The 26,525-nt window shown below is 43.1% G+C and overlaps 1 protein-coding gene across 2 annotated transcripts in view; it reads right to left on the minus strand.

The window, feature by feature from the left end:
• The window catches only part of LOC122926658 (sulfotransferase 2B1-like), a 69,005-nt gene that overhangs the window by 13,875 nt on the left and 28,605 nt on the right, over positions 1-26,525 (minus strand). For both annotated transcript variants that reach the window (XM_044278101.1, XM_044278099.1), the window contains exons 5-6: positions 24,917-25,011; positions 1,390-1,570 (exon numbers count right to left, since the gene is read on the minus strand). In XM_044278101.1, coding sequence (XP_044134036.1) covers positions 1,390-1,570; positions 24,917-25,011 — 276 coding nt within the window. The remainder of the gene's footprint in view (positions 1-1,389; positions 1,571-24,916; positions 25,012-26,525) is intronic.

Raw genomic sequence — 26,525 nt, forward strand, 5'->3', positions numbered from 1 at the left:
CTCAGATGCAGGCCCTCGTATATAATTTTTTAGAGCGTCAGCTCACCAGCAGGCCCTCTCCTAATTATACCTAATAGGTAATTTGTGCGCATGCTGCCTTGCTTGGATGTGGTAGCTGTAGCCGTTTCTCAGGCTCCCTCTCCGGAATCGAACCCTGATTTCCCATTACCCCTGGTCACCATGGTTTGTACTGAAAATAACATCGAAAGTTGATAGGGCAGACATCTGAATGGATCGTCGCCGTCACAGGGATGTGCGATCGGACCCAGGTTATCTAGAGTCACCAAAGCGGCAGCAGGCCCTCGCCCCTAATGTTTTAGAAGGTCAGATCAGCAGGCTCTTGCTCCAAATGTTTTTGAGGGTCACCAGCAAGCCATCAATCATAATTTTTCAAGCCTGTGTATGATGCCTTCCTTTATGTGTAACAAGGGGTATATTGGAGTGCTGGTTCCTTGTAATTTCCCTTTCCCTTAGGCTTTATGAGTGTAGAAGTCCCACTACATGAACAATTGTACCATAATGTGAATGAGGCCCTCCTTTATGTGATCTACAGGTTGTATCGGAGTGCCTCTGGCAGCACTATGGAACTCTCTGCCTGAGGAGGTGGTGATGGTGAGTACAATAACGGAATTCAAGAGGGGCCTGGATGTATTTCTGGAGCGTAATAATATTACAAGCTATAGCTACTAGAGAGGGGTCGTTGATCCAGGGAGTTATTCTGATTGCCTGATTGGAGTCGGGAAGGAATTTTTTATTCCCCTAAAGTGGGGAAAATTGGCTTCTACTCACAGGGTTTTTTTTTTTCCTTCCTCTGGATCAACTTGCAGGATAACAGGCCGAACTGGATGGACAGATGTCTTTTTTCGGCCTTATGTACTATGTTACTATGTTACTATATACAAGTAAATATTCAGGAAAGAATGTTTCCTAACAGTTTTTCCTCTAAAATCGATTTTATCTTCGGTTTTGATCGTATTACTGTCAGTCAGTAAAAGTGGCGTACTACACGGACAACATCGTTCCCAGAAGTGACCTGGGAGTCCAAGATGCATCCAAACATCCTCCCCATGCTGTTCCCGAACCATTTCAGTGGTGTTTACATCAATTTCTGACCTTTTCCTATGAACCAGGCACCCTCCCCTCGCTAGAGCAGGGGGTGCCTGGTTTAATGTTAGGGATCTCTCATTGACTTCCATTATACTACTAAGCACTGAGCACCCGAGCATCCCTATGTGTTCAGCCAGAACACCCGAGCACTATGGTGCTTGATCAACACTACCGGAAACCTTTTTAATTTTTCTGTGGGAAGAAAGGAACAACTTGTCCATGCTGAAGCCATAGATAACTGCCAGTGGAGTTGTAATACATTGCTACTTATGTGCTCTTTACCTTTTCTCATAAAATTGTTGTTTTTAGTATCTATGACGTAGTCTGGAACCAGACTGTTATTGGACATGCTGTTGTTTTTCATGCTGTTGAAGCTGGAGTGCTCCACCACTAAGTCAATAGCTTGTTCTTCTAGCTCTTTTTCAAGGAATGTACAAATTTTCTTGATAGTTCCTCTGTGGTCCTGGAACAGAAAAAGTACCTTTACTACCTGGGACAATTAGTTTTACCCTTTTGACGCAAAACAAATAAAACTTGAATAATGCAATTTACTAAATTGTATAAACAAATGGATGAAAATAGACATGCGGTATATTGTCAAAATGCCTTCCATACCTTCCCTTGTAGATTGTAAGCTCTGGAACTCCTCTCGATGTACAGCACCATGGAATTAATGGTGCTTTCAAAAAATAATAAAACTTTCCTGTAATTTTGCATAAGCATAATTTCATTTGAAAAACCTACAATTTTATACAATTTATATAAAAAAAAAATTAAAATAAATAAATATATATATATATATATATATATATATACATATAGGCAAAAGAAGTAGGACTGCACTCCGGAATAGTGGTGAAAACAAAAGATTTTAATCACCCATAATGTGGCAAATCTTGCGACGTTTCGGCTCACAAGAGCCTTCCTCAAGCATAGAAGCAGTGAAAGTGAAGACATATAAAGGCATATCAAAAAGTGTCCACCCAATCAGGGTGTGGTTACAATCAAATTAAATTACATACATCTGATACAAATAAATAGACAAAGTGCATATGCATAAAGTGACACGTGTCCGTACGATCTACAACTTCAGGATAATATCCCTATGGGTAGAATAAGACATATACAAAACTTTGTTTCGATTAGAATTACAGTTTAATAAAAGTGATAATGTGATAAATGGGGATCATGGAAATTCGACCTTAGGTAACCATGGGGCCCGCATATACCATCGCATTCATTGAGCGTCTCCATCTCTTCATTGCGCATGTCCAGATTGGCGTCATCATATGAGTCACAGTGCAAAGGTTGAGCGCATGCGTACTGTCAAGCCAACCCAAAACCGCCATTTTACTTAAGGGCAACTTGCCCTATGGTTCCATTCATATTCATTACATAATTGTTGGCTGAACAGAATGTTTACTGATCGAAATATATGACTGCGGTAGGGATCTCCTACATACGTCAGCATCTGGACCGGGATCCCAACCTGCCGGGGGGGACACTAGACCATGGGGCCGCGAGCGTCAGAGGGGGACACCTCCATGAACCCCGCCGACGCCCACAGCCCGGTTGCTGGCAATAATGCAGTCGTGGAGGGATTATCCCTCAACTTTACAGAAACAGCATCACACTAAGGGACAGTTACATGTCTGGAGTGGCGCATAGAAGAGAGAACGCTGATGTCAACACCGGGCCGTATCGCTTCCAAAAGATCAAAGTTCAAGGATCCGCATCCAATGCTGTGTAGATTAAAATTTCTAAAAGGCAAAGAGAAATACATGTTTTAGTTTCTAAATATATATTATTATATTGTAATTACACATTGTTCTTTCACAGTTCTCCTGCACTATTATACAAGTGTGAGAGAGGTAAACCACACATATACAGAGGAAACCAGAGTAAGCCACAAATCCAGAGTAAGCCACAAATATATCAAGCCACTTGATATATGACTTTCCAGCTGTCGAAAAATCTCTTAGTATCCTGTCAAGGAAGATAGCAATTCTGCTAAAAACAGAGTCAGTACCAGACATGATGGGGCGGCCGGGGGGGTCCACTAGACTTTTGTGGACCTTGGGCAGTATATATAGAACTAGAGTAATGGGAGATACTACCATCAAATACTCCCTAAGTCCCTAATCTATAATACCCCCGGCCACCGCATCGGATAGAATCCTTTTAATGATGTTCATGATGTGAAATTTTGGATCACTATGTAACACACCATACACATTTGTATCACTCAATTGGCGTTCAATTTCTCTCACATAGTTGTGTGTATCAAGTACAACTACCCCTCCGCCCTTATCGGCAGGCTTAATCGTTAAATGGGGGTTGTTCTTGAGTTGCGATAGCGCCTCGATTTCTGCAGTAGTCAAATTGGGATTACTTAATCTAACTGTATCCCCCGAAAGGGATTTTAACTCTCTGACATCTCTTTTGACTGCAGAAATGTAGGCCTCTATCGCAGGCTCATCCACAAGGGGGAAAAAAGCACTTTTATTAGTCAAACCTAATTTTTTTTGTGAAAATTCACTCGAGCATACTTGTGTGTTGGCAGTACGTCACTTAAAGAACACTTTTAACTTTATAGAACAAAAAAAATCATTTAAATCCATTTCTAAATTAAACCAATTTACCTTAGTACTCGGGCAGAATGTAAGCCCCTTAGACAGGACACTATGTTGGGCTTCAGTCAATTCAACTGAGGATAGATTAAAGACTATTGTCTCTTTCTCTGTGATGACGCCTTCGTCGATTGTAGTCTGGTTCTGTTGTATCGCTGTTTTCCCTTTTCTTCTGTACCTGCGGCCTCCTCTCCTGGTTCTTGTTCTTTTCTTTTCTTTGTGTCCAGGTCGTCCCCTAAAAAAGTTTTGTCTTCATCTGTGGATGGCTGTATGTTTCTTCTCCTTTTCTTATTGTCACGGTTGAAGCCCATAGACGGTGGGTCAGATTGCCACATATAAATGTCGCCTCGTTTATAATCATCCGCGTCACGTACCCATTTGTTCCTTTTCCCCTCTTCCAATTCCATCTGTAATTTGCTTAACTGGTTTTTAATTTCCTCTTTGTATTGTATAAATTCATCAGCAGATAATTGTGTCTGTAATGTCCGTTCAACCTCCAACAGATCATCAGTGAGTGAGACCACTTCCAATTGTAAGAATTCGATATTAAGTAAAATATAATCCAGTGAATATCTGTTAGATAATGTTTCAAAACGCTTGCAAAATAAGTCATTGTTGGGAAAAAGGTTTGGGCGTAAGTTCGAACGCATTCCTCTCGGGATCTTCTTTTCTTTATAGTACTGTCCCAGTGTGGCCATGTGTAAGTTCATTGCAATGAGACGTCTGGATAAAGTTACATACTTGCGTTTGAGTTCTTTGGCGGTGGGAGCCTGTAGAAAAGAGACATCACTCTCAATTCCCTGCATTATGCGATCGACCTCCTCAGCAGTATAAGTGCCGCCATAGGGTGTTTCCGTATTAGACATGGTGGATACTTCAGGTGTGCTCACTCACGGTGCCAGTATTGTATAGAAAAAAGAAAGTCCAGCGGGAGCACCAACCAGGATGTGGGTGCAAGGTCCAACGTGGGGTAACGGCAATCCCCAATAATATAGGCAAAAGAAGTAGGACTGCACTCCGGAGTAGTGGTGAAAACAAAAGATTTCAATCACCCATAATGTGGCAAATCTTGCGACGTTTCAGCTCACAAGAGCCTTCCTCAAGCATAGAAGCAGTGAAAGTGAAGACATATAAAGGCATATCAAAAAGTGTCCACCCAATCAGGGTGTGGTTACAATCAAATTAAATTACATACATCTGATACAAATAAATAGACAAAGTGCATATGCATAAAGTGACACATGCCGTACGATCTACAACTTCAGGATAATATCCCTATGGGTAGAATAAGACATATACAAAACTTTGTTTCGATTAGAATTACAGTTTAAAAAAAGTGATAATGTGATGAATGGGGATCATGGAAGTACTATAAAGAAAAGAAGATCCTGAGAGGAATGCGTTCGAACTTACGCCCAAACCTTTTTCCCAACAATGACTTATTTTGCAAGCGTTTTGAAACATTATCTAACAGATATTCACTGGATTATATTTTACTTAATATCGAATTCTTACAATTGGAAGTGGTCTCACTCACTGATGATCTGTTGGAGGTTGAACGGACATTACAGACACAATTATCTGCTGATGAATTTATACAATACAAAGAGGAAATTAAAAACCAGTTAAGCAAGTTACAGATGGAATTGGAAGACGGGAAAAGGAACAAATGGGTATGTGACGCGGATGATTATAAACGAGGCAACATTTATACGTGGCAATCTAACCCACCGTCTATGGGCTTCAACCGTGACAATAAGAAAAGGAGAAGAAACATACAGCCATCCACAGATGAAGACAAAACTTTTTTAGGGGACGACCTGGACACAAAGAAAAGAACAAGAACCAGGAGAGGAGGCCGCAGGTACAGAAGAAAAGGGAAAACAGCGATACAACAGAACCAGACTACAATCGACGAAGGCGTCATCACAGAGAAAGAGACAATAGTCTTTAATCTATCCTCAGTTGAATTGACTGAAGCCCAACATAGTGTCCTGTCTAAGGGGCTTACATTCTGCCCGAGTACTAAGGTAAATTGGTTTAATTTAGAAATGGATTTAAATGATTTTTTTTGTTCTATAAAGTTAAAAGTGTTCTTTAAGGGACGTACTGCCAACACACAAGTATGCTCGAGTGAATTTTCACTTAAAAAATTTGGTTTGACTAATAAAAGTGCTTTTTTCCCCCTTGTGGATGAGCCTGCGATAGAGGCCTACATTTCTGCAGTCAAAAGAGATGTCAGAGAGTTAAAATCCCTTTCGGGGGATACAGTTAGATTAAGTAATCCCAATTTGACTACTGCAGAAATCGAGGCGCTATCGCAACTCAAGAACAACCCCCATTTAACGATTAAGCCTGCTGATAAGGGCGGAGGGGTAGTTGTACTTGATTGAGTGATACAAATGTGTATGGTGTGTTACATAGTGATCCAAAATTTCACATCATGAACATCATTAAAAGGATTCTATCCGATGCGGTGGCCGGGGGTATTATAGATTAGGGACTTAGGGAGTATTTGATGGTAGTATCTCCCATTACTCCAGTTCTATATATACTGCCCAAGGTCCACAAAAGTCTAGTGGACCCCCCCCGGCCGCCCCATCATGTCTGGTACTGACTCTGTTTTTAGCAGAATTGCTATCTTCCTTGACAGGATACTAAGAGATTTTTCGACAGCTGGAAAGTCATATATCAAAGACACAGGTGATTTTCTGCAACAACTGAGAGCAGTTGATGTCAGCAATACGCAAGCTGTCACTCTCGTGTCCTTTGATGTTGTATCTTTATACACGTCAATAGGACATGAGAAGGGCATGACTGCAGTCAATAAATATTTGGATGATTCGCCTATAACACAGAATTCAAAGTGTTTCATAAATACCTTGCTGAGATTGATCCTTGAGAATAATTATTTTTTGTTCCAAGACATTTTTTTTAATCAAAAACGTGGCATTGCGATGGGGTCCAATGTGGCCCCTACGTAGGCAAATATATATATATGCGTCACATAGAGGAGGACTTTATCTATGTGTCCCACTACTTTCAACATGTAATTAGGTGGTGGCGATACATAGATGACGTCTTCCTCCTGTGGTCAGGTACGGAATCACAATTGAGTGAGTTTCATACATACCTTAATGGTATTGATTCTGATCTTCAATATACAGTATCCCATTCTAAAACACAATTGTCATTCTTGGATACTAATGTTAAACTGGTTGATGGTTCTATTAGTACAGGCTTGTATGTTAAGTCAACAGACAGGAACACGATTTTACGGTTTGAAAGCAACCATCCTCGTATCTTAGTCAAACATCTCCCTCATTCACAATTCCTACGTACGAAACGCATTGTATCGGATCAGACTGAGTTAGTGACTACATTAGAAACTCTTAATGTGGAGTTTAGGTGAGAGCCACTGGATTTGTGGCTTACTCTGGTTTCCTCTGTATATGTGTGGTTTACCTCTCTCACACTTGTATAATAGTGCAGGAGAACTGTGAAAGAACAATGTGCAATTACAATATAATAATACATATTTAGAAACTAAAACATGTATTTCTCTTTGCCTTTTAGAAATTTTAATCTACACAGCATTGGATGCGGATCCTTGAACTTTGATCTTTTGGAAGCGATACGGCCCGGTGTTGACATCAGCGTTCTCTCTTCTATGCGCCACTCCAGACATGTAACTGTCCCTTAGTGTGATGCTGTTTTTGTAAAGTTGAGGGATAATCCCTCCACGACTGCGTTATTGCCAGCAATCGGGCTGTGGGCGTTGGCGGGGTTCATGGAGGTGTCCCCCTCTGACGCTCGCGGCCCCATGGTCTGGTGTCCCCCCCGGCAGGTTGGGATCCCGGTCCAGATGCTGACGTATGTAGGAGATCCCTACCGCGGTCATATATTTAGATCAGTAAACATTCTGTTCAGCCAACAATTATGTAATGAATATGAATGGAACCATAGGGCAAGTTGCCCTTAAGTAAAATGGCGGTTTTGGGTTGGCTTGACAGTACGCATGCGCTCAACCTTTGCACTGTGACTCATATGATGACGCCAATCTGGACATGCGCAATGAAGAGATGGAGACGCTCTAATCGAAACAAATCGAAACAAAGTTTTGTATATGTCTTATTCTACCCATAGGGATATTATCCTGAAGTTGTAGATCGTACGGCACGTGTCACTTTATGCATATGCACTTTGTCTATTTATTTGTATCAGATGTATGTAATTTAATTTGATTGTAACCACACCCTGATTGGGTGGACACTTTTTGATATGCCTTTATATGTCTTCACTTTCACTGCTTCTATGCTTGAGGAAGGCTCTTGTGAGCCGAAACGTCGCAAGGTTTGCCACATTATGGGTGATTAAAATCTTTTGTTTTCACCACTACTCCGGAGTGCAGTCCTACTTCTTTTGCCTATATTATTGGGGATTGCCGTTACCCCACGTTGGACCTTGCACCCACATCCTGGTTGGTGCTCCCGCTGGACTTTCTTTTTTATATATATATATATATATATAAATATACAAAAGTAAGGTCAGAAGCAGAGCCTCTGGGTGACAATACACCAATGTGCAGAGAGTCATCAAATTGGAAAACAAATCTCAACTTTAAGGGAATTCATAGATTTTTTTTACTGATTTAAACCAGATACTGACATATATAACTTTTTAATGTTTTAGTTTTCTTCTGATTATAGATTTCTTTATTTGTACATAATTATGGGGGCAGCCATCTTGCCTGAGCTGCTTCTTTGCTAACAGCTACCACATGCACATAGGAAACTGTTGTCCAGGGATGGCTCATTGACTTCTATGGAAAAGTGTTTTGTGAGTGGTGGATCCTGTGCTACCTGGCTCCAGGACAGAGCAGAGAATGATAACCAATATACACTCAATGATAAAAAAAAAATTACCCACCCAAATAGAAATGTCAGATTATTGGTGTGGTCTGATTTGACACTGGATCTTGCTAAAAGAGGACGTACAAGTGCTTACCCCGCTGCCCTCTTGTGAGAGATTGTTGACCGCTAAACATGCTTTTATGACACACACAGAGACATTTTGCCCAGTTGGCAGACTTTCAGTAGGGCATATCATTGGACTGCGAGAAGCAGGATGGTCGTTTCGATAAACTGACCACCATCTAGGCCGTTCTGACCAATCTGTTAGGAGGTGTTTGGGAGCAATGGTTACATGAGGGCATAAACAGTGACTAGGCTCGGACGGCCCAGACAGACCACTAGTAAAGAGGATTGTTTGACAAGCACACGTCGCTCCCACAGTGTTCTTGTTCACCATCCAAAGGTGGCACCTTCATTACACACCTCTGTCTCTGCCCACACCATTTCCAGGCACTTAGAAGGAAATTTGGCGTCACTGTTCCAATTATGTGTTCTGGCAAGCTTCAGTTGCCTTTGTTTGCACTGGTATAGTGAACGAGAAAACTGGACTGCTAGGGGGTAGAGCCATCGCGTTTTAAGTATGAAGGCCTCTTTGTCATACTGAAGAGGATGGGAGTGGTGACTGAGGCAACAAGGGTGGTTGTAGTCCTCAGGGTGGCTGATTCAACTCTCCCTCAGGTCACGCGGACAGTGAATGCAGGAATGTTTCCCTAGGGTTACGCACTGATTTTGTGGGGTCTCATGCCCAGTTGTAGCTGGGGTGACCTTGATGCCAGAATATGCAGTGGGATGCACGGTAGGAGAACAGAAGGAGGATGAAAATTATCAGGGATAAAGACCACAGACCAGGCTGGCTTTATTATGGCAAAACGAAGGCTCTAGATAATAGGAGGTTAGGAGGTTAAGACTTGATGTTGAAACACGTCAACCTGTTATGGCTCTTGTTCCTATACTTTTAATATATACCGAATAAAACGTAGATTTTAACAGCGGACAACAGTGCTGGAGGATTACAGTTTTTTTTTCTTCTCCTATTTCAAGTTTCCTGATCCGAGAACTCCACGCAGGTCTCTTGCTAGATGAGGGTGATCTTATGAACTTTTTTGTATAATCGGAGTCACAATACAAATACCTTCAGCAGGCAGAGTTCTTCAGAATACTTCACAGAGTAGGCTTTTTCTGAACAGGTTGTATATAGAAAGTGGCAATGTTGGTATTAATCCTCCCTGACTCTCTCTATGTACAAAAACCAGCAATCTTCACAAAAGACCACAAGCGTGCAATTATCAGAATTTATCTGCAATGTCCAGTCTGCAGGATGCAGTCCTAGATTGAATGGACAGATCTCAGAAGTGTGTCAGGTGCCAGATGAAATATACCCATACCATTGTCAGTAAAATCAAAAATCATAATCATGAGACCAGCCCATATATACCCAGGTCCCTCGGTCTTCTGCTTGCATAACTCCATAACAGTGATCTACTGGCTATAATCAATGAATCTGTAGCAGGGTGAGCAATGGCAGTAGCTCCATACAGTGGAGGTTATAGCTGTCCTCTGATGAGGAGGCGGTTATCGAGAAGGAAAGGTCTCTTCCCGATAATTGCCCACTCGCCCAGCACATGTAAATACACCTTAAGTTAAATCCCCTACTGTACAGAACAATAAAGCAATAAATGGTTTCTACTGAAACCAATGGGCTGTTTATTTAACCACTTCAACCCCGCTAGCTGAAGCCCCCTTAATGACCAGGCCACTTTTTACACTTCTGCACTACACTACTTTCACAGTTTATTGCTCGGTCATGCAACTTACCACCCAAATGAATTTTACCTCCTTTTCTTCTCACTAATAGAGCTTTCATTTGGTGGTATTTCATTGCTGCTGACATTTTTACTTTTTTTGTTATTAATCGAAATTTAAGGATTTTTTTGCAAAAAAATGACATTTTTCACTTTCAGCTGTAAAATTTTGCAAAAAAAACGACATCCATATATAAATTTTTCGCTAAATTTATTGTTCTACATGTCTTTGATAAAAAAAAAATGTTTGGGCAAAAAAAAATGGTTTGGGTAAAAGTTATAGCGTTTACAAACTATGGTACAAAAATGTGAATTTCCGCTTTTTGAAGCAGCTCTGACTTTCTGAGCACCTGTCATGTTTCCTGAGGTTCTACAATGCCCAGACAGTAGAAAACCCCCACAAATGACCCCATTTCGGAAAGTAGACACCCTAAGGTATTCGCTGATGGGCATAGTGAGTTCATAGAACTTTTAATTTTTTGTCACAAGTTAGCGGAAAATTAAGATTTTTATTTTTTTTCTTACAAAGTCTCATATTCCACTAACTTGCGACAAAAAATAAAATATTCTAGGAACTCGCCATGCCCCTCACGGAATACCCTGAGGTGTCTTCTTTCCAAAATGGGGTCACTTGTGGCGTAGTTATACTGCCCTGGCAATTTAGGGGCCCAGATGTGTGAGAAGTAGTTTGCAATCAAAATCTGTAAAAAATGACCTGTGAAATCCTAAAGGTGCACTTTGGAATGTGGGTCCCTTTGCCCACCTAGGCTGCAAAAAAGTGTCACACATCTGGTATCGCCGTACTCAGGAGAAGTTGGGGAATGTGTTTTGGGGTGTCATTTTACATATACCCATGCTGGGTGAGATAAATATCTTGGCAAAAGACAACTTTTCCAATTTTTTTATACAAAGTTGGCATTTGACCAAGATATTTATCTCACCCAGCATGGGTATATGTAAAATGACACCCCAAAACACATTGCCCAACTTCTCCTGAGTATGGCGATACCACATGTGTGACACTTTTTTGCAGCCAAGGTGGGCAAAGGGGCACACATTCCAAAGAGCATCTTTCGGATTTCGCAGGCCATTTTTTACACATTTTGATTGCAAAGTACTTCTCACACATTTGGGCCCCTAAATTGCCAGGGCAGTATAACTACGCCACAAGTGACCCCATTTTGGAAAGAACACACCCCAAGGTATTCCGTGAGGGGCATGGCGAGTTCCTAGAATTTTTTATTTTTTGTCACAAGTTAGTGGAATATGAGACTTTGTAAGAAAAAATAAATAAATAAAAAATCATCATTTTCCGCTAACTTGTGACAGAAAATAAAAAATTCTAGGAACTCGCCATGCCCCTCACGGAATACCTTGGGGTGTCTTCTTTCCAAAATGGGATCACTTGTGGGGTAGTTATACTGCCCTGGCATTCTAGGGGCCCTAATGTGTGCTAAGTAGTTTGAAATCAAAATGTGTAAAAAATGACCTGTGAAATCCGAAAGGTGCACTTTGGAATGTGTGCCCCTTTGCCCACCTAGGCGGCAAAAATGTGTCACACATCTGGTATCGCCGTACTTAGGAGAAGTTGGGGAATGTGTTTTGGGGTGTCATTTTACATATACCCATGCTGGGTGAGAGAAATATCTTGGCAAAAGACAACTTTTCCCATTTGTTTATACAAAGTTGGCATTTGACCAAGATATTTATCTCACCCAGCATGGGTATATGTAAAATGACACCCCAAAACACATTGCCCAACTTCTCCTGAGTACGGCGATACCAGATGTGTGACACTTTTTTGCAGCCTAGATGCGCAAAGCGGCCCAAATTCCTTTTAGGAGGGCATTTTTAGACATTTGGATCCCAGACTTCTTCTCACGCTTTCGGGCCCCTAAAAAGCCAGGGCAGTATAAATACCCCACATGTGACCCCATTTTGGAAAGAAGACACCCCGAGGTATTCAATGAGGGGCATGGCGAGTTCATCCAATTTTTTTTTTGGGCACAAGTTAGCGGAAATTGATTTTTTTTTTGTATTTTCTCACAAAGTCTCCCTTTCTGCTAACTTGGGACAAAAATTTAAATCTTTCATGGACTCAATATGCCCCTCACGGAATACCTTGGGGTGTCTTCTTTCCGAAATGGGGTCACATGTAGGGTATTTATACTGCCCTGGCATTTTAGGGGCCCTAAAGCGTGAGAAGAAGTCTGGAATATAAATGTCTAAAAAATGTTACGCATTTGGATTCCGTGAGGGGTATGGTGAGTTCATGTGAGATTTTATTTTTTGACACAAGTTAGTGGAATATGAGACTTAGTAATAAAAAACAAAAACAAAAAAAAAACAATTTCCGCTAACTTGGGCCAAAAAAAATGTCTGAATGGAGCCTTACAGGGGGTGATCAATGACAGGGGGGTGATCAGGGAGTCTATATGGGGTGATCACCATCCTGTCATTGATCACCCCCCTGTAAGGCTCCATTCAGACGTCTGTATGATTTTTACGGATCCACGGATACATGGATCGGATCCGCAAAACGCATACGGACGTCTGAATGGAGCCTTACAGGGGGGTGATCAATGACAGGGGGGTGATCAATGACAGGGGGTGATCAGGGAATCTATATGGGTGATCACCCGCCTGTCATTGATCATCCCCCTGTAAGGCTCCATTCAGACGTCCGTATGTGTTTTGCGGATCCGATCCATGTATCCGTGGATCCGTAAAAATCATACGGACATCTGAATGGAGCCTTACAGGGGGGTGATCAATGACAGGGGGGTGATCAATGACAGGGGGTGATCAGGGAATCTATATGGGTGATCACCCGCCTGTCATTGATCATCCCCCTGTAAGGCTCCATTCAGACGTCCGTATGTGTTTTGCGGATCCGATCCATGTATCCGTGGATCCGTAAAAATCATACGGACATCTGAATGGAGCCTTACAGGGGGGTGATCAATGACAGGGGGGTGATCAATGACAGGGGGTGATCAGGGAATCTATATGGGTGATCACCCACCTGTCATTGATCACCCCCCTGTAAGGCTCCATTCAGACGTCCGTATGTGTTTTGCGGATCCGATCCATGTATCCGTGGATCCGTAAAAATCATACGGACATCTGAATGGAGCCTTACAGGGGGGTGATCAATGACAGGGGGGTGATCAATGACAGGGGGTGATCAGGGAATCTATATGGGTGATCACCCGCCTCTCATTGATCACCCCCCTGTAAGGCTCCATTCAGACGTCCGTATGTGTTTTGCGGATCCGATCCATGTATCCGTGGATCCGTAAAAATCATACGGACATCTGAATGGAGCCTTACAGGGGGGTGATCAATGACAGGGGGGTGATCAATGACAGGGGGTGATCAGGGAATCTATATGGGTGATCACCCGCCTGTCATTGATCATCCCCCTGTAAGGCTCCATTCAGATGTCCGTATGTGTTTTGCGGATCCGATCCATGTATCCGTGGATCCGTAAAAATCATACGGACGTCTGAACGGAGCCTGACAGGGGGGTGATCAATGACAGGGGGGTGATCAGGGAGTCTATATGGGGTGATCAGGGGTTCATAAGGGGTTAATAAGTGACAGGGGGGGGTGTAGTGTAGTGTAGTGTTTTGTGGTACTTTACTCAGCTACCTGTGTCCTCTGGTGGTCGATCCAAACAAAAGGGACCACCAGAGGACCAGGTAGCAGGTATATTAGACGATGTTATCAAAACAGCGTCTAATATACCTGTTAGGGGTTAAAAAAAATCACATCTCCAGCCTGCCAGCGAGCGATCGCCGCTGGCAGGCTGGAGATCCACTCGCTTACCTTCAGTTCCTGTGAACGCGCGCGCCTGTGTGCGCGCGTTCACAGGAAATCTCGGCTCTCGCGAGATGACGCGTATATGCGTCACTCTGCGCAGGGCTGCCGCCTCCGGACCGCACATCTGCGTTAGGCGGTCCGGAGGCGGTTAATGTGCTGACATGTTGGGTCTGCCAGAGCAAGAGACCTTCTTGGTAGCTGGTTTCTACTATGGTCAATAGATGGGACACCCAAATGACAGACCACCCTCTCTTAACTCATTAAAAGGGTTTTCCTTTTTTTTTTTTTTACTGATGACCTATCCTCTGTGTGGGGGTTTGCTCTGATAGGCAGGTTAGCGGACGCAGTATAGAGGCAACAACAAAGGGCCAGATTTATCATTAGCTCAGGTCAGAATAATGGAGTGAAAAAGTCCCCAAAAAAGTCCCAAACGCTAAAACTGCGCACAAATTTGCGCACTTTTTTCTGCTCTGCACTATGCTCGCCAGTTTTCTGAAAGTGGGCGTGTTTTCTTATGTAAATGAACCTCTAGACAGATTTACTATTGGGACTATTTAAAAAGTCGCAAAAAAGTTGCAATTTCACTCCAGTGAGGACCATGCTTACCTATGAGACTTTTTAATAGAACATGCCACTTTTTCATAAAAACGTGCGACTTTTTCGTAAAGATGTGCGACTTTTGTAAAGCTGCTTTCTGATGGATAAACTGCTACCGTCAAACCACATTTATTACAGTCTTAAAGGGCCGATCATAAATCTGACTTGGCTAAAACTGACTTTAGCCATATGTTAAAGTGGAGTGAGCTGTCAGAGTCATGATAAATCTGGCCCAAAGTCTTTAAATTAAACAGTTCAGTGTTTATTCACACATTAAGTAAATGACAAAACTAAAAGTCCGTTTCAAGGAAAACAGTCACCTTGTGATTCTGGTGTTCATTCACACCATGCAGCAAAGAAGAAGTCCTTGGACAAAGCAAAATCCACCTGCTTTCACACCAACAAGGTAGCAGGCCTTAATCCAATCCCAAACTCCCAGGTCCCAACACAGAGACTGACAGAGCTCCACTGTCAGAAAGGAGTAATCCACACCACCTGACAGTGCTGCCTGTGTTTTATAGCCCAAAACCAAGCCCCGGCCTGGAACGTGGGGAGTGGTCACCCACCCAGCACTTTGACTACTCCCAGTAAGAGCCATCCCGGATCAACTATTACAGCCATACTAAATAGCAACGTGTCAAACAGCAACTGCTGCTAACACATGAAACTGGCTCTTACTTTACCGAGGGCAGGAACCTTGGTGACACATATCTATCATCCACGATCATCCCTTGAACCCTCCTACATACCTCCCCCCTTTGTTCAACCCTAAGGGGGTGAACACATGTCAAACAGTGCACCCGGGACAGGGCATCCGCGTTTCATTGCAACCGGCCTGCCCTGTGTTCCACCGAAAATGTAAGATTTTGTAGAGAGAGAAACCATAGGATAACCCGGGCATTTCTGTCCTTGGCCTGGCTCATCCATTTAAGATGGGGGTGGTCAGTCACCAGGCGGAACTTTCTCCCCAACAAATAATAGCGAAGAGACTCTAGTGCCCACTTGATAGTCAGGCACTCTTTCTCCACTATACTGTACCTGGTCTCGGCTGGGGTGAGCTTACAGCTGAGGAAGACAATGGGATGCTCCTCCCCAGCTTACAGCTGAGGAAGACAATGGGATGCTCCTCCCCGTTAACTTCCAGAGACAGTACAGCACCGAGGCCTACTTCGGAGGCATCCTTCTGTACTTTAAACTCCCTTTTGAAATCGGGCGTCACAAAAACCGGGGACCCACACAGGGCCGACTTCAAAGCGGAGAAAGCCTCTTTTGCCTGATCATCCCAGTGGACCACCATTGACTTGCGTCCCTTCAAGAGCCCTGTCAATGGTGCGGCTACCGTAGCAAAGTGGGGGACAAACCTCATATAATATCCCACCATTCCCAGGAACGACTTTATTTGCCTAGTAGTGACAGGTCGGGGCCAATTCCATATAGCCTCTATTTTGTTCACTTGGGATTTGACGACTCTGCACCCAATGACATACCCCAGGTATTTAGTCTCCTCTAACCCTATTGCACATTTTTTTAAGTTAGCTGTTAGTCCAGCCTTTCGAAGGGAGTCCACTACAGCCTGTACTTTTGGTAGGTGACTTTCCCAGTCGGTACTGTGAATGACAATATCGTCCAGGTAAGCCGAAGAGTACCGACGATGTGGACGCACAATGTCCATGAGCCGTTGAAAAGTGGCAGGGGCGCCATGCAGACCAAAGGGTAACACCTTATATTGGTACAGCCCCTCTGGTGTGATAAAGGTGGTTTTCTCTTTGGCAGCCTCCATCAGGGGGACCTGCCAGTACCCCCCTTTGGTGGGGTCCAAAACAGAAAAATACCAGGCTTGGCCTAACCTCTCAATAAGCTCATCCACCTGAGGCATGGGATATGCATCAAATTTAGAAATTTCATTTAGTTTGCAGAAATTGTTACAGAACTGTAACGTCACGTCCGGGTTGGGTATTATGACTATTGGACTGGTCCATTCACTTTTTGACTCCTCAATGATGTCTAGTTGTAGCATTAGCTGCACTTCTTCAGAGATGGCTTGTCGCCGAAACTTGAGTACCCGGTATGGTTTCAACCGCACTCTGGCCTAAGGCTCAGTGACAATGTCATGTTGGATGGTAAAAGTGCGTCCAGGGAGGTCTGAGAACGCATCCGTGTTCCTGTTAATGAACTCCCTGGCCTCTTGAGTCTGTTTAGAGGTAAGGCTGTCTGCAATCTTCACTGTGGCAACTGCTTCCCTTGTATCAGACCGTGGGGCTGGAAACTCTTCTCCTAGAAAACTCGGCCGTGGGATTCTGTCCGTACTGGTCTCCCTATCTTTCCAAGGTTTAAGAAATTTCACATGGTACATCTGCTCCGGCTTTTGCTGCCCTGGCTGGTGTACCTTGTAGTTTACCTCACCAACTTTTTCAAGTACTTCGTAGGGTCCCTGCCACCTAGCTAAGAACTTAGAAACGTATCAGTCCCCACTGACTTACATAGTGTGCCAGGACGGATCCGTCTTGTTCAGCACGACATTGCGGACAGAAAAACGCTGCTTGCAGTGTTATTCTGTCCGCTATGGGAGCGCAACCAATTGGAACGAAATGCATTTTGGTGCATTCCGTTTCATTTAGTTCAGTTTTGTCCCCATTGACAATGAATTGGGACAAAACTGAAGCATTTTTCCCCACTATTGAGATCCTATGCCGGAACTCAATAGCGGAAATGAAAACGCTAATGTGAAAGTAGTCCTAAATAATCAGGAAACACCTGAAAATAGTCACTGTTACCAGTGCTCTGTATATAGAGACAGCAGGGACATGTAGATAATGTGTTCTCTGCATTCAAAGTAAAAAAAAAGTTAATAACGAATAGAAAGAAATATTAAAAAAACATTAAAAATGCAAGTAAAAATGAAAAAAAGTGGATTTCTTTATTTACCCAAATGCTCAATGGCATTGAGTGTTGGGTGAATAAATAAATTCATTTGTTTCTCTATATGCTGCCTTTCTTCCATAATTTTAGATAGATATATAGACAGATAGATAGATATGAGATAGATAGATCTACCTGTCACGAACTGAGAGGAAGATGAAGACACCATGGACTATTATACCCCCATACTGCCCCTTTACCCCAACATCCACACCCTTTCTTTTCTTTGGAAATGCTAAATGTTTTACTTGGACGTGCCAATAAAGCTTTATTGAATTGAATAGATAGATAGACAGATAGATAGATAGATAGATAGATAGGAGATAGATAGATAGATAGATAGATAGATAGATAGGAGATAGATAGATAGATAGATAGAAGATAGATAGATAGATACAGTATATGATAGATAAGAGATAGATAGATGATAGATAGATAAATAGATAATTGTCACGGCCTGTGGTGGGCGCCGTGACATGGTGGCCACACATGCTGCTGCCTTCGGCAACATGGGGTTGCGGTTGCATGCGGGGGGCAGTGTCACGGCCTATGTTGTTTGTGCCGTGACAAATTTGCCACTCATGCAGTTGCCTGTGTTGTTTATGCATGTGTGATCGATTTCCCTTTTAGTTGTTCCCCTTCCCTGTCTGGTGTGTGGGGTTAATTCACTGGCTGGTTTGGAGCAAAGTGGTGAGTTGGTTGTGGTCTCAGGTCTCTTTATATCCTTTGGCTTGGAGACTGAGATCAGTTGGTTTGTCTGCCTTGCATGTGAGATGCTTGCTCTGTGCATGGATGAGATCTGAGGGCCATCCATCCAAGTTGGACATCAATGTTCTCAGCAATGTCATCTGCAATGTCATACTGTGTGTTTCCTCCTTGTCTTCCTTCCCCCTCCTGGTGTGTAGTTTATGGTGGGGGTTTGAGTTAGAGGTTTGTTATACGTCTGGGTGTTTGTTTCATGTAGTTGTGTACTGGCCTGCATGGACGTTTGACGTTTTCCCCTTTTGTGTGTGTGTCCTCCGGAAGGGGGTTGGTTCCCCAGAGGGGGAACTACTCTACAAGACAGTGTGCTGTCCTGCCTGGAGCTTCCGTGCATCCGGTGTTCGCATGGAGGTCCGGGTAGATGTTGGTGTCGTCTTTCCATCTCTGCTGTGGCAGGTAATTGTTGGTTGTTTCTACACTACGTGCAGAATTATTAGGCAAATGAGTATTTTGACCACATCATCCTCTTTATGCATGTTGTCTTACTCCAAGCTGTATAGGCTCAAAAGCCTACTACCAATTAAGCATATTAGGTGATGTGAATCTCTGTAATGAGAAGGGGTGTGGTCTAATGACATCAACACCCTATATCAGGTGTGCATAATTATTATCCTTTCCTTTGGCAAAATGGGTCAAAAGAAGGACTTGACAGGCTCAGAAAAGTCAAAAATAGTGAGATATCTTGCAGAGGGATGCAGCACTCTTAAAATTGCAAAGCTTCTGAAGCGTGATCATCGAACAATCAAGCGTTTCATTCAAAATAGTCAACAGGGTCGCAAGAAGCGTGTGGAAAAACCAAGGCGCAAAATAACTGCCCATGAACTGAGAAAAGTCAAGCGTGCAGCTGCCAAGATGCCACTTGCCACCAGTTTGGCCATATTTCAGAGCTGCAACATCACTGGAGTGCCCAAAAGCACAAGGTGTGCAATACTCAGAGACATGGCCAAGGTAAGAAAGGCTGAAAGACGACCACCACTGAACAAGACACACAAGCTGAAACTTCAAGACTGGGCCAAGAAATATCTCAAGACTGATTTTTCTAAGGTTTTATGGACTGATGAAATGAGAGTGAGTCTTGATGGGCCAGATGGCTGGATTGGTAAAGGGCAGAGAGCTCCAGTCCGACTCAGACGCCAGCAAGGTGGAGGTGGAGTACTGGTTTGGGCTGGTATCATCAAAGATGAGCTTGTGGGGCCTTTTTGGGTTGAGGATGGAGTCAAGCTCAACTCCCAGTCCTACTGCCAGTTTCTGGAAGACACCTTCTTCAAGCAGTGGTACAGGAAGAAGTCTGCAAGGTAAGAAAAACATGATTTTCATGCAGGACAATGCTCTATCACACGCATCCAAGTACTCCACAGCGTGGCTGGCAAGAAAGGGTATAAAAGAAGAAAATCTAATGACATGGCCTCCTTGTTCACCTGATCTGAACCCCATTGAGAACCTGTGGTCCATCATCAAATGTGAGATTTACAAGGAGGGAAAACAGTACACCTCTCTGAACAGTGTCTGGGAGGCTGTGGTTGCTGCTGCACGCAATGTTGATGGTGAACAGATCAAAACACTGACAGAATCCATGGATGGCAGGCTTTTGAGTGTCCTTGCAAAGAAAGGTGGCTATATTGGTCACTGATTTGTTTTTGTTTTGTTTTTGAATGTCAGAAATGTATATTTGTGAATGTTGAGATGTTATATTGGTTTCACTGGTAAAAATAAATAATTGAAATGGGAATATATTTGTTTTTTGTTAAGTTGCCTAATAATTATGCACAGTAATAGTCACCTGCACACACAGATATCCCCCTAAAATAGCTAAAACTAAAAACAAACTAAAAACTACTTCCAAAAATATTCAGCTTTGATATTAATGAGTTTTTTGGGTTCATTGAGAACATGGTTGTTGTTCAATAATAAAATTAATCCTCAAAAATACAACTTGCCTAATAATTCTGCACTCCCTGTAGTGTTCTGTTGTTACACTGTGTACTTACCTGCCATGCAGTTGCTGCATTCTGTCTTTCCCCCTGTCAGCTACTGGGCCTCAGGAGACACCTGTCATCCGTAGTGATGGATGAACAAGAGGTCTCTGCCCTGTCACGATGTTGAGGGCGATGCAGGGATTCCTAGACTTCTAGGTTCGTGGGTATGAGCTCCCTTACCATTGAAGGCGGCTCATACAGCCAGAAGACTAGGGCTATTTGAGGGAAGCTTTAAGAGGAGACCAGCTCTCTTTTCCCTGCCTATAGCCTAGTAATTGGCGACATTGTACAGTGGGGAGTTTCCCCCACTCCCTACTGTGACAATAATAGATAGAAGATAGATAGGAGATGGATAGATAGATAGATAGATAGATAGATACATAGATATGAGATAGATAGATATGAAATAGATCACATTATATTTAGACAACTGTGTTCCAGGCAGCAAATAGAAGAAAAAAAAACAGCTACAGTCGGGGGAAGTGGGTGCAGAGGACAGGTCCTGTACATTCTCTACAGGTTGTCTCCCCTCCTGTTAGTCCTGGGTCTGGACTGTTCAACTGCACCTATAAGGTTATGTCTGCCAACAAGCAGCCCTTGTCATATATTGCAGCATAGAGAGGAGAGAGGGGCCGGCAGCAAATTTGTCCGGTCATAAGAGGGTGACATTCTAAACTTACCATTAAACCCCTGGAGCAGAGGAGGCTACTATATTCACAGTGCAGGGCCTCCATGGGAGAGAGAGAAAGGGGGGCGCTGCCAAGGTCTGTCTGACTGCTGTGGAGCCGGGAGACCAGGGACCAGCGCTCCTTGCTGTGCTGTCTGTGCTCTTCTCAGGTGCAGCCACCAGCTCTCTTCCACATCTGTCTGGGCAGCTCAGAAGGGGGGCCCATTTAAGGATGGGGGCAGTGGCATAGCGTGGGTTGCCAGCACCTGGGGCGAGCCATGTATTGCGCGCCCCCCCTCCCAACCTGTGGACACGCCCCTTTTACAGATAATGTAGTAGTCCTATATAACACCACAGATAACATGGTGGTAACTCTCTAAGTACAGATGATGTAGTAGATGGGTGTGAGGCTCCAGAATTCATAACATGCACAGTGTGACCTGAAGTCTGGGGCCAGGATGCGGCAGGGTGGGCCAAATTCTCAATCCACCCCCCAACCCTACCGTATAACAAATATGTGTTTGGACATTACATACATCACTACAAAATATACAGGAGAATACAGCACCACATACCTCATCCATCCAGTGACATCTCCTGTGATGTAGACTTTCCTCAGCGTCTTCATTCGGAGATAAGACCGCCATGACACCTTCTTTTAGCCGCGTCTCATCTATGCAGAGTTTTATTATTATTAGTTATTATTATATATAATGCCCCCTCTGTATTATTAGGATATATAATGGCCCCTCTGTAATATTAGGATATATAATGGGCCATTATATATCCTAATAATACAGAGGGGGCCATTATATATTATAATAATACAGGGGGGTCATTATATATAGTAATTATACAAAGGGTCCATTATATATCATAATATTACAGAGGGGCCATTATATATACAGGTCCTTCTAAAAAAATTTGCATATTGTGATAAAGTTCATTATTTTCTGTAATGTACTGATAAACATTAGACTTTCATATATTTTAGATTCATTACACACCAACTGAAGTAGTTCAAGCCTTTTATTGTTTTAATATTGATGATTTTGGCATACAGCTCATGAAAACCCAAATTTCCTATCTAAAAAAATTAGCATATTTCATCCGACCAATAAAAGAAAAGTGTTTTTAATACATAAAAAGTCAACCTTCAAATAATTATGTTCAGTTATGCACTCAATACTTGGTCGGGAATCCTTTTGCAGAAATGACTGCTTCAATGCGGCGTGGCATGGAGGCAATCAGCCTGTGGCACTGCTGAGGTGTTATGGAGGCCCAGGATGCTTCGATAGCGGCCTTAAGCTCATCCAGAGTGTTGGGTCTTGCGTCTCTCAACTTTCTCTTCCCAATATCCCACAGATTCTCTATGGGGTTCAGGTCAGGAGAGTTGGCAGGCCAATTGAGCACAGTAATACCATGGTCAGTAAACCATTTACCAGTGGTTTTGGCACTGTGAGCAGGTGCCAGGTCGTGCTGAAAAATGAAATCTTCATCTCCATAAAGCTTTTCAGCAGATGGAAGCATGAAGTGCTCCAAAATCTCCTGATAGCTAGCTGCATTGACCCTGCCCTTGATAAAACACAGTGGACCAACACCAGCAGCTGACATGGCACCCCAGACCATCACTGACTGTGGGTACTTGACACTGGACTTCAGGCATTTTGGCATTTCCCTCTCCCCAGTCTTCCTCCAGACTCTGGCACCTTGATTTCCGAATGACATGCAACAGTCCAGTGCTGCTTCTCTGTAGCCCAGGTCAGGCGCTTCTGCCGCTGTTTCTGGTTCAAAAGTGGCTTGACCTGGGGAATGCGGCACCTGTAGCCCATTTCCTGCACACGCCTATACACGGTGGCTCTGGATGTTTCTACTCCAGACTCAGTCCACTGCTTCCGCAGGTCCCCCTGGAATCGGTCCTTCTCCACAATCTTCCTCAGGGTCCGGTCACCTCTTCTCGTTGTGCAGCGTTTTCTGCCACACTTTTTCCTTCCCACAGACTTCCCACTGAGGTGCCTTGATACAGCACTCTGGGAACAGCCTATTCGTTCAGAAATTTCTTTCTGTGTCTTACCCTCTTGCTTGAGGGTGTCAATGATGGCCTTCTGGACAGCAGTCAGGTCGGCAGTCTTACCCATGATTGCGGTTTTGAGTAATGAACCAGGCTGGGAGTTTTTAAAAGCCTCAGGAATCTTTTGCAGGTGTTTAGAGTTAATTAGTTGATTCAGATGATTAGGTTAATAGCTCGTTTAGAGAACCTTTTCATGATATGCTAATTTTTTTAGATAGGAATTTTGGGTTTTCATGAGCTGTATGCCAAAATCATCAATATTAAAACAATAAAAGGCTTGAACTACTTCAGTTGGTGTGTAATGAATCTAAAATATATGAAAGTCTAATGTTTATCAGTACATTACAGAAAATAATGAACTTTATCACAATATGCTAATTTTTGGAGAAGGACCTGTATAACAATAATACAGAGGGGGCCATTATATATCCTAATATTACAGAGGGGTCACTATATATAATATACGGGGGGGCATTATATATTATAGTTATACAGAGGGGCCTTAATATATAATCATTATACAAGGGGGCCATTATACAGAAGGCCATTATATATAATATATTGTATAATTCTAATATATAATGGCCCCACCTGTATAATTATTATATATTATGCCCCCCCCCTGTAAAATTATTATATATTATGGCCCCACTATAAATTATAGTTATACAGGGGGGCCATTACATATTAGAATTATACAGAGATAGAGGGCCCATTATTAATGGTCTCTCTGTATAATTATAATATATAATGGCCCCTATGTATAATATATGATGGCCCCCTTGTATAATTATATATTATGGCCCCACTGTATAACTATAATATATAATGGCCCCCTGTATAATATATCATGGCCACTCTGTATAATATAAAATGGTGCCCATTCTTTCTAAATATACTGGCCTCCCAGTATGGCCCCCAGTACTTACATAAAAAAAAAAAAAAATTATAATACTCACCTCTCTTCATCACTTCTTGTAGTCTTTGCTTGGGTGTCCCGACGCAGGCGGTCAGTAACACATCACACTGCCCTCCTGCGCCGCGTCATCTCGCGAGACCCGGCACAGGAGGTCTCGGTGATATAATCCCGATCTCCTGGACTTCTGCGCCGCTCTGCTGCTTCTTAAAGCTTCAGGCCAGGCGGATCAGAGGGGATGGGAGCCATAGGCTTCCATCACCCTCATTTTACTGCCTTCTGCCTGGCGCCCCCTACAATTTGGTGCCCGGGGCAACGGCCCCCCTGGTCCCCCCACGCTACGCCCCTGGATGGGGGCCCTAGGTAATTGCGCTGTTTGCCCCCCTAACACCAGCCCTGTTCCCAGTGCAGCCTAGGCCCATTCACTTGAATTGGACTGAGCTTCACATGGGCCATGTGACCAAAGAACACAATGTCACTGGCCTAGGAAGAGGCTGCAGTGCTCATCGAAGTGTCGCTACCTTTTCAAACAGCTTGGGGGTTCCGGGTGTTGGACTCCCACCAGTGATGTATTGATGACCTATTGTGAGGGTAGGTTATTAATATTGTACTCCAGGAAAATTTCTTTAAAAGCATGAAATGTTATTTTTTTCTTTTATAAACCAGACAATTTATTTCAAGAGGTTAAAAAAAAAGTAAATGGATTTTTTAGGATAAATGTTTTCATTTACCTGACTTAGGTCTTCATATGTAACAAACAAGAAGTTTTTGTTGTCTTTCATCTTCATCCAGCCCTTTATGTGATCAAACCAGGAGCCAAATGGCACTGAAGGGGAATTATGTAGGAAACATACATTAGTTCAGTGAAATGAATTGGACAAAAAAGAAAGAATCAAATATTTTTTTTCTAGTAGATTTTATAAACCAAAATTGGTACAGTATAACTAGAGAATGTTGTATATGCATACAAATGTATGTACAGAGTTATCCCCTTAAAGCAGGGATCTCAAACTGCGGCCCTCCAGCTGTTGCAAAACTAAAACTCCCAGCATGCCCAGACAGCCTACAGGTATCAGCCTACAGCAGGGCATTGTGGGAGTTGTAGTTTTGCAACAGCTGGAGGGCCGCAGTTTGAGATGCCTGCCTTAAAGTCAACCTATCACCTAGAAAATGCATATTAAACCGCCAGCAGTACCTTATTGCAGCCTGTAGTATGATTATAAAGGTGTCTGTCTTTTCTGTGCAATGCGGCAAAAGTCTGTAAAAAAAAAATTATTCAACGGGCCACGCTATGTAAACGATAGTCTAAAAGTCAAGGGGGCAGCGACTTTCTCGCCTGAAGTCAAGCGCGCGCCCCGCCCCCTTTATCTCCCCATAGCGTTTGATTGATAGGATGCCCAATTTCTTCACTGCCGGTTGCTTGAATGCAGTCTCGCTCATGCGCGGGCTCTCGTGTGCGAGTTCCAGAGCATTAAGCTTTTGAACAATACCTCATAGCAGAATGGAACAGTTCGCCTGCGCCGGTATTGCAGGGACACAGCGCACGCGCAAGACTACATTCAAGCGTCCAGTGGTGAAGGAAATCCTATCAATAAAACGCTATGGGGAGGTAAAGGCGGCGGGGCACGCTTGACTACAGGTGAGAAAGCCGCTGCCCCCTTGATTTCAAGACAATTGTTTACATAGCATGGCCCCTTGAATAAAAGTCATTTTTTTTTTACTTTTGCTGCATTGCACAGAAAAGACACAGAGACTTTTATAATCATGCTACAGGCTGAAATAAGGTACTGCTGGTGGTTTAATATGCATTTTCTTGGTGACAGGTTCCCTTTAATGAACCCCAGAAGGGTCCAAACAGCTGCACAGGACATTGAGAATTAATTTGAAAATTATTTTTTTACTTTTTTCACACACAAAAGGCAAATATTGCTAAAAAGAAAAGCAACTGCTATTGGGGAAAAAATGAAAGCACAAAAAAGAAACAAAAAATCAGTTAAAGGGGTTGTCCAAGTTATATTTATTGATGACCTATCCTCGTCCCATTCATTTCAATAGGAAGGCTTGGGTGTAATTACACCAGCTCACCACTGCAGATGCAACGGCTAGAAGGGTAAACAGTGGAGAGGAGGCAGCGCTGACACCGCGCACGCCTTCTCTTCAAACAGCTGATCGGAGGGGGTGCCGGGTGTCGGACCCCCACCGATCTGATATTGATTACCTATCCTGAGGATAGGTCATCAATAAATATAACTTGGACAACCCCTTTCAATAAATTGAGCAACATTTTGAAACATTTACAGCGTTACACCAGTACATTTAAACATTTAAACATTATTCTGG

The sequence above is a fragment of the Bufo gargarizans genome, chromosome 2, assembly GCF_014858855.1.
Source record: "Bufo gargarizans isolate SCDJY-AF-19 chromosome 2, ASM1485885v1, whole genome shotgun sequence".
In the NCBI taxonomy this organism is placed as follows: domain Eukaryota; kingdom Metazoa; phylum Chordata; class Amphibia; order Anura; family Bufonidae; genus Bufo; species Bufo gargarizans.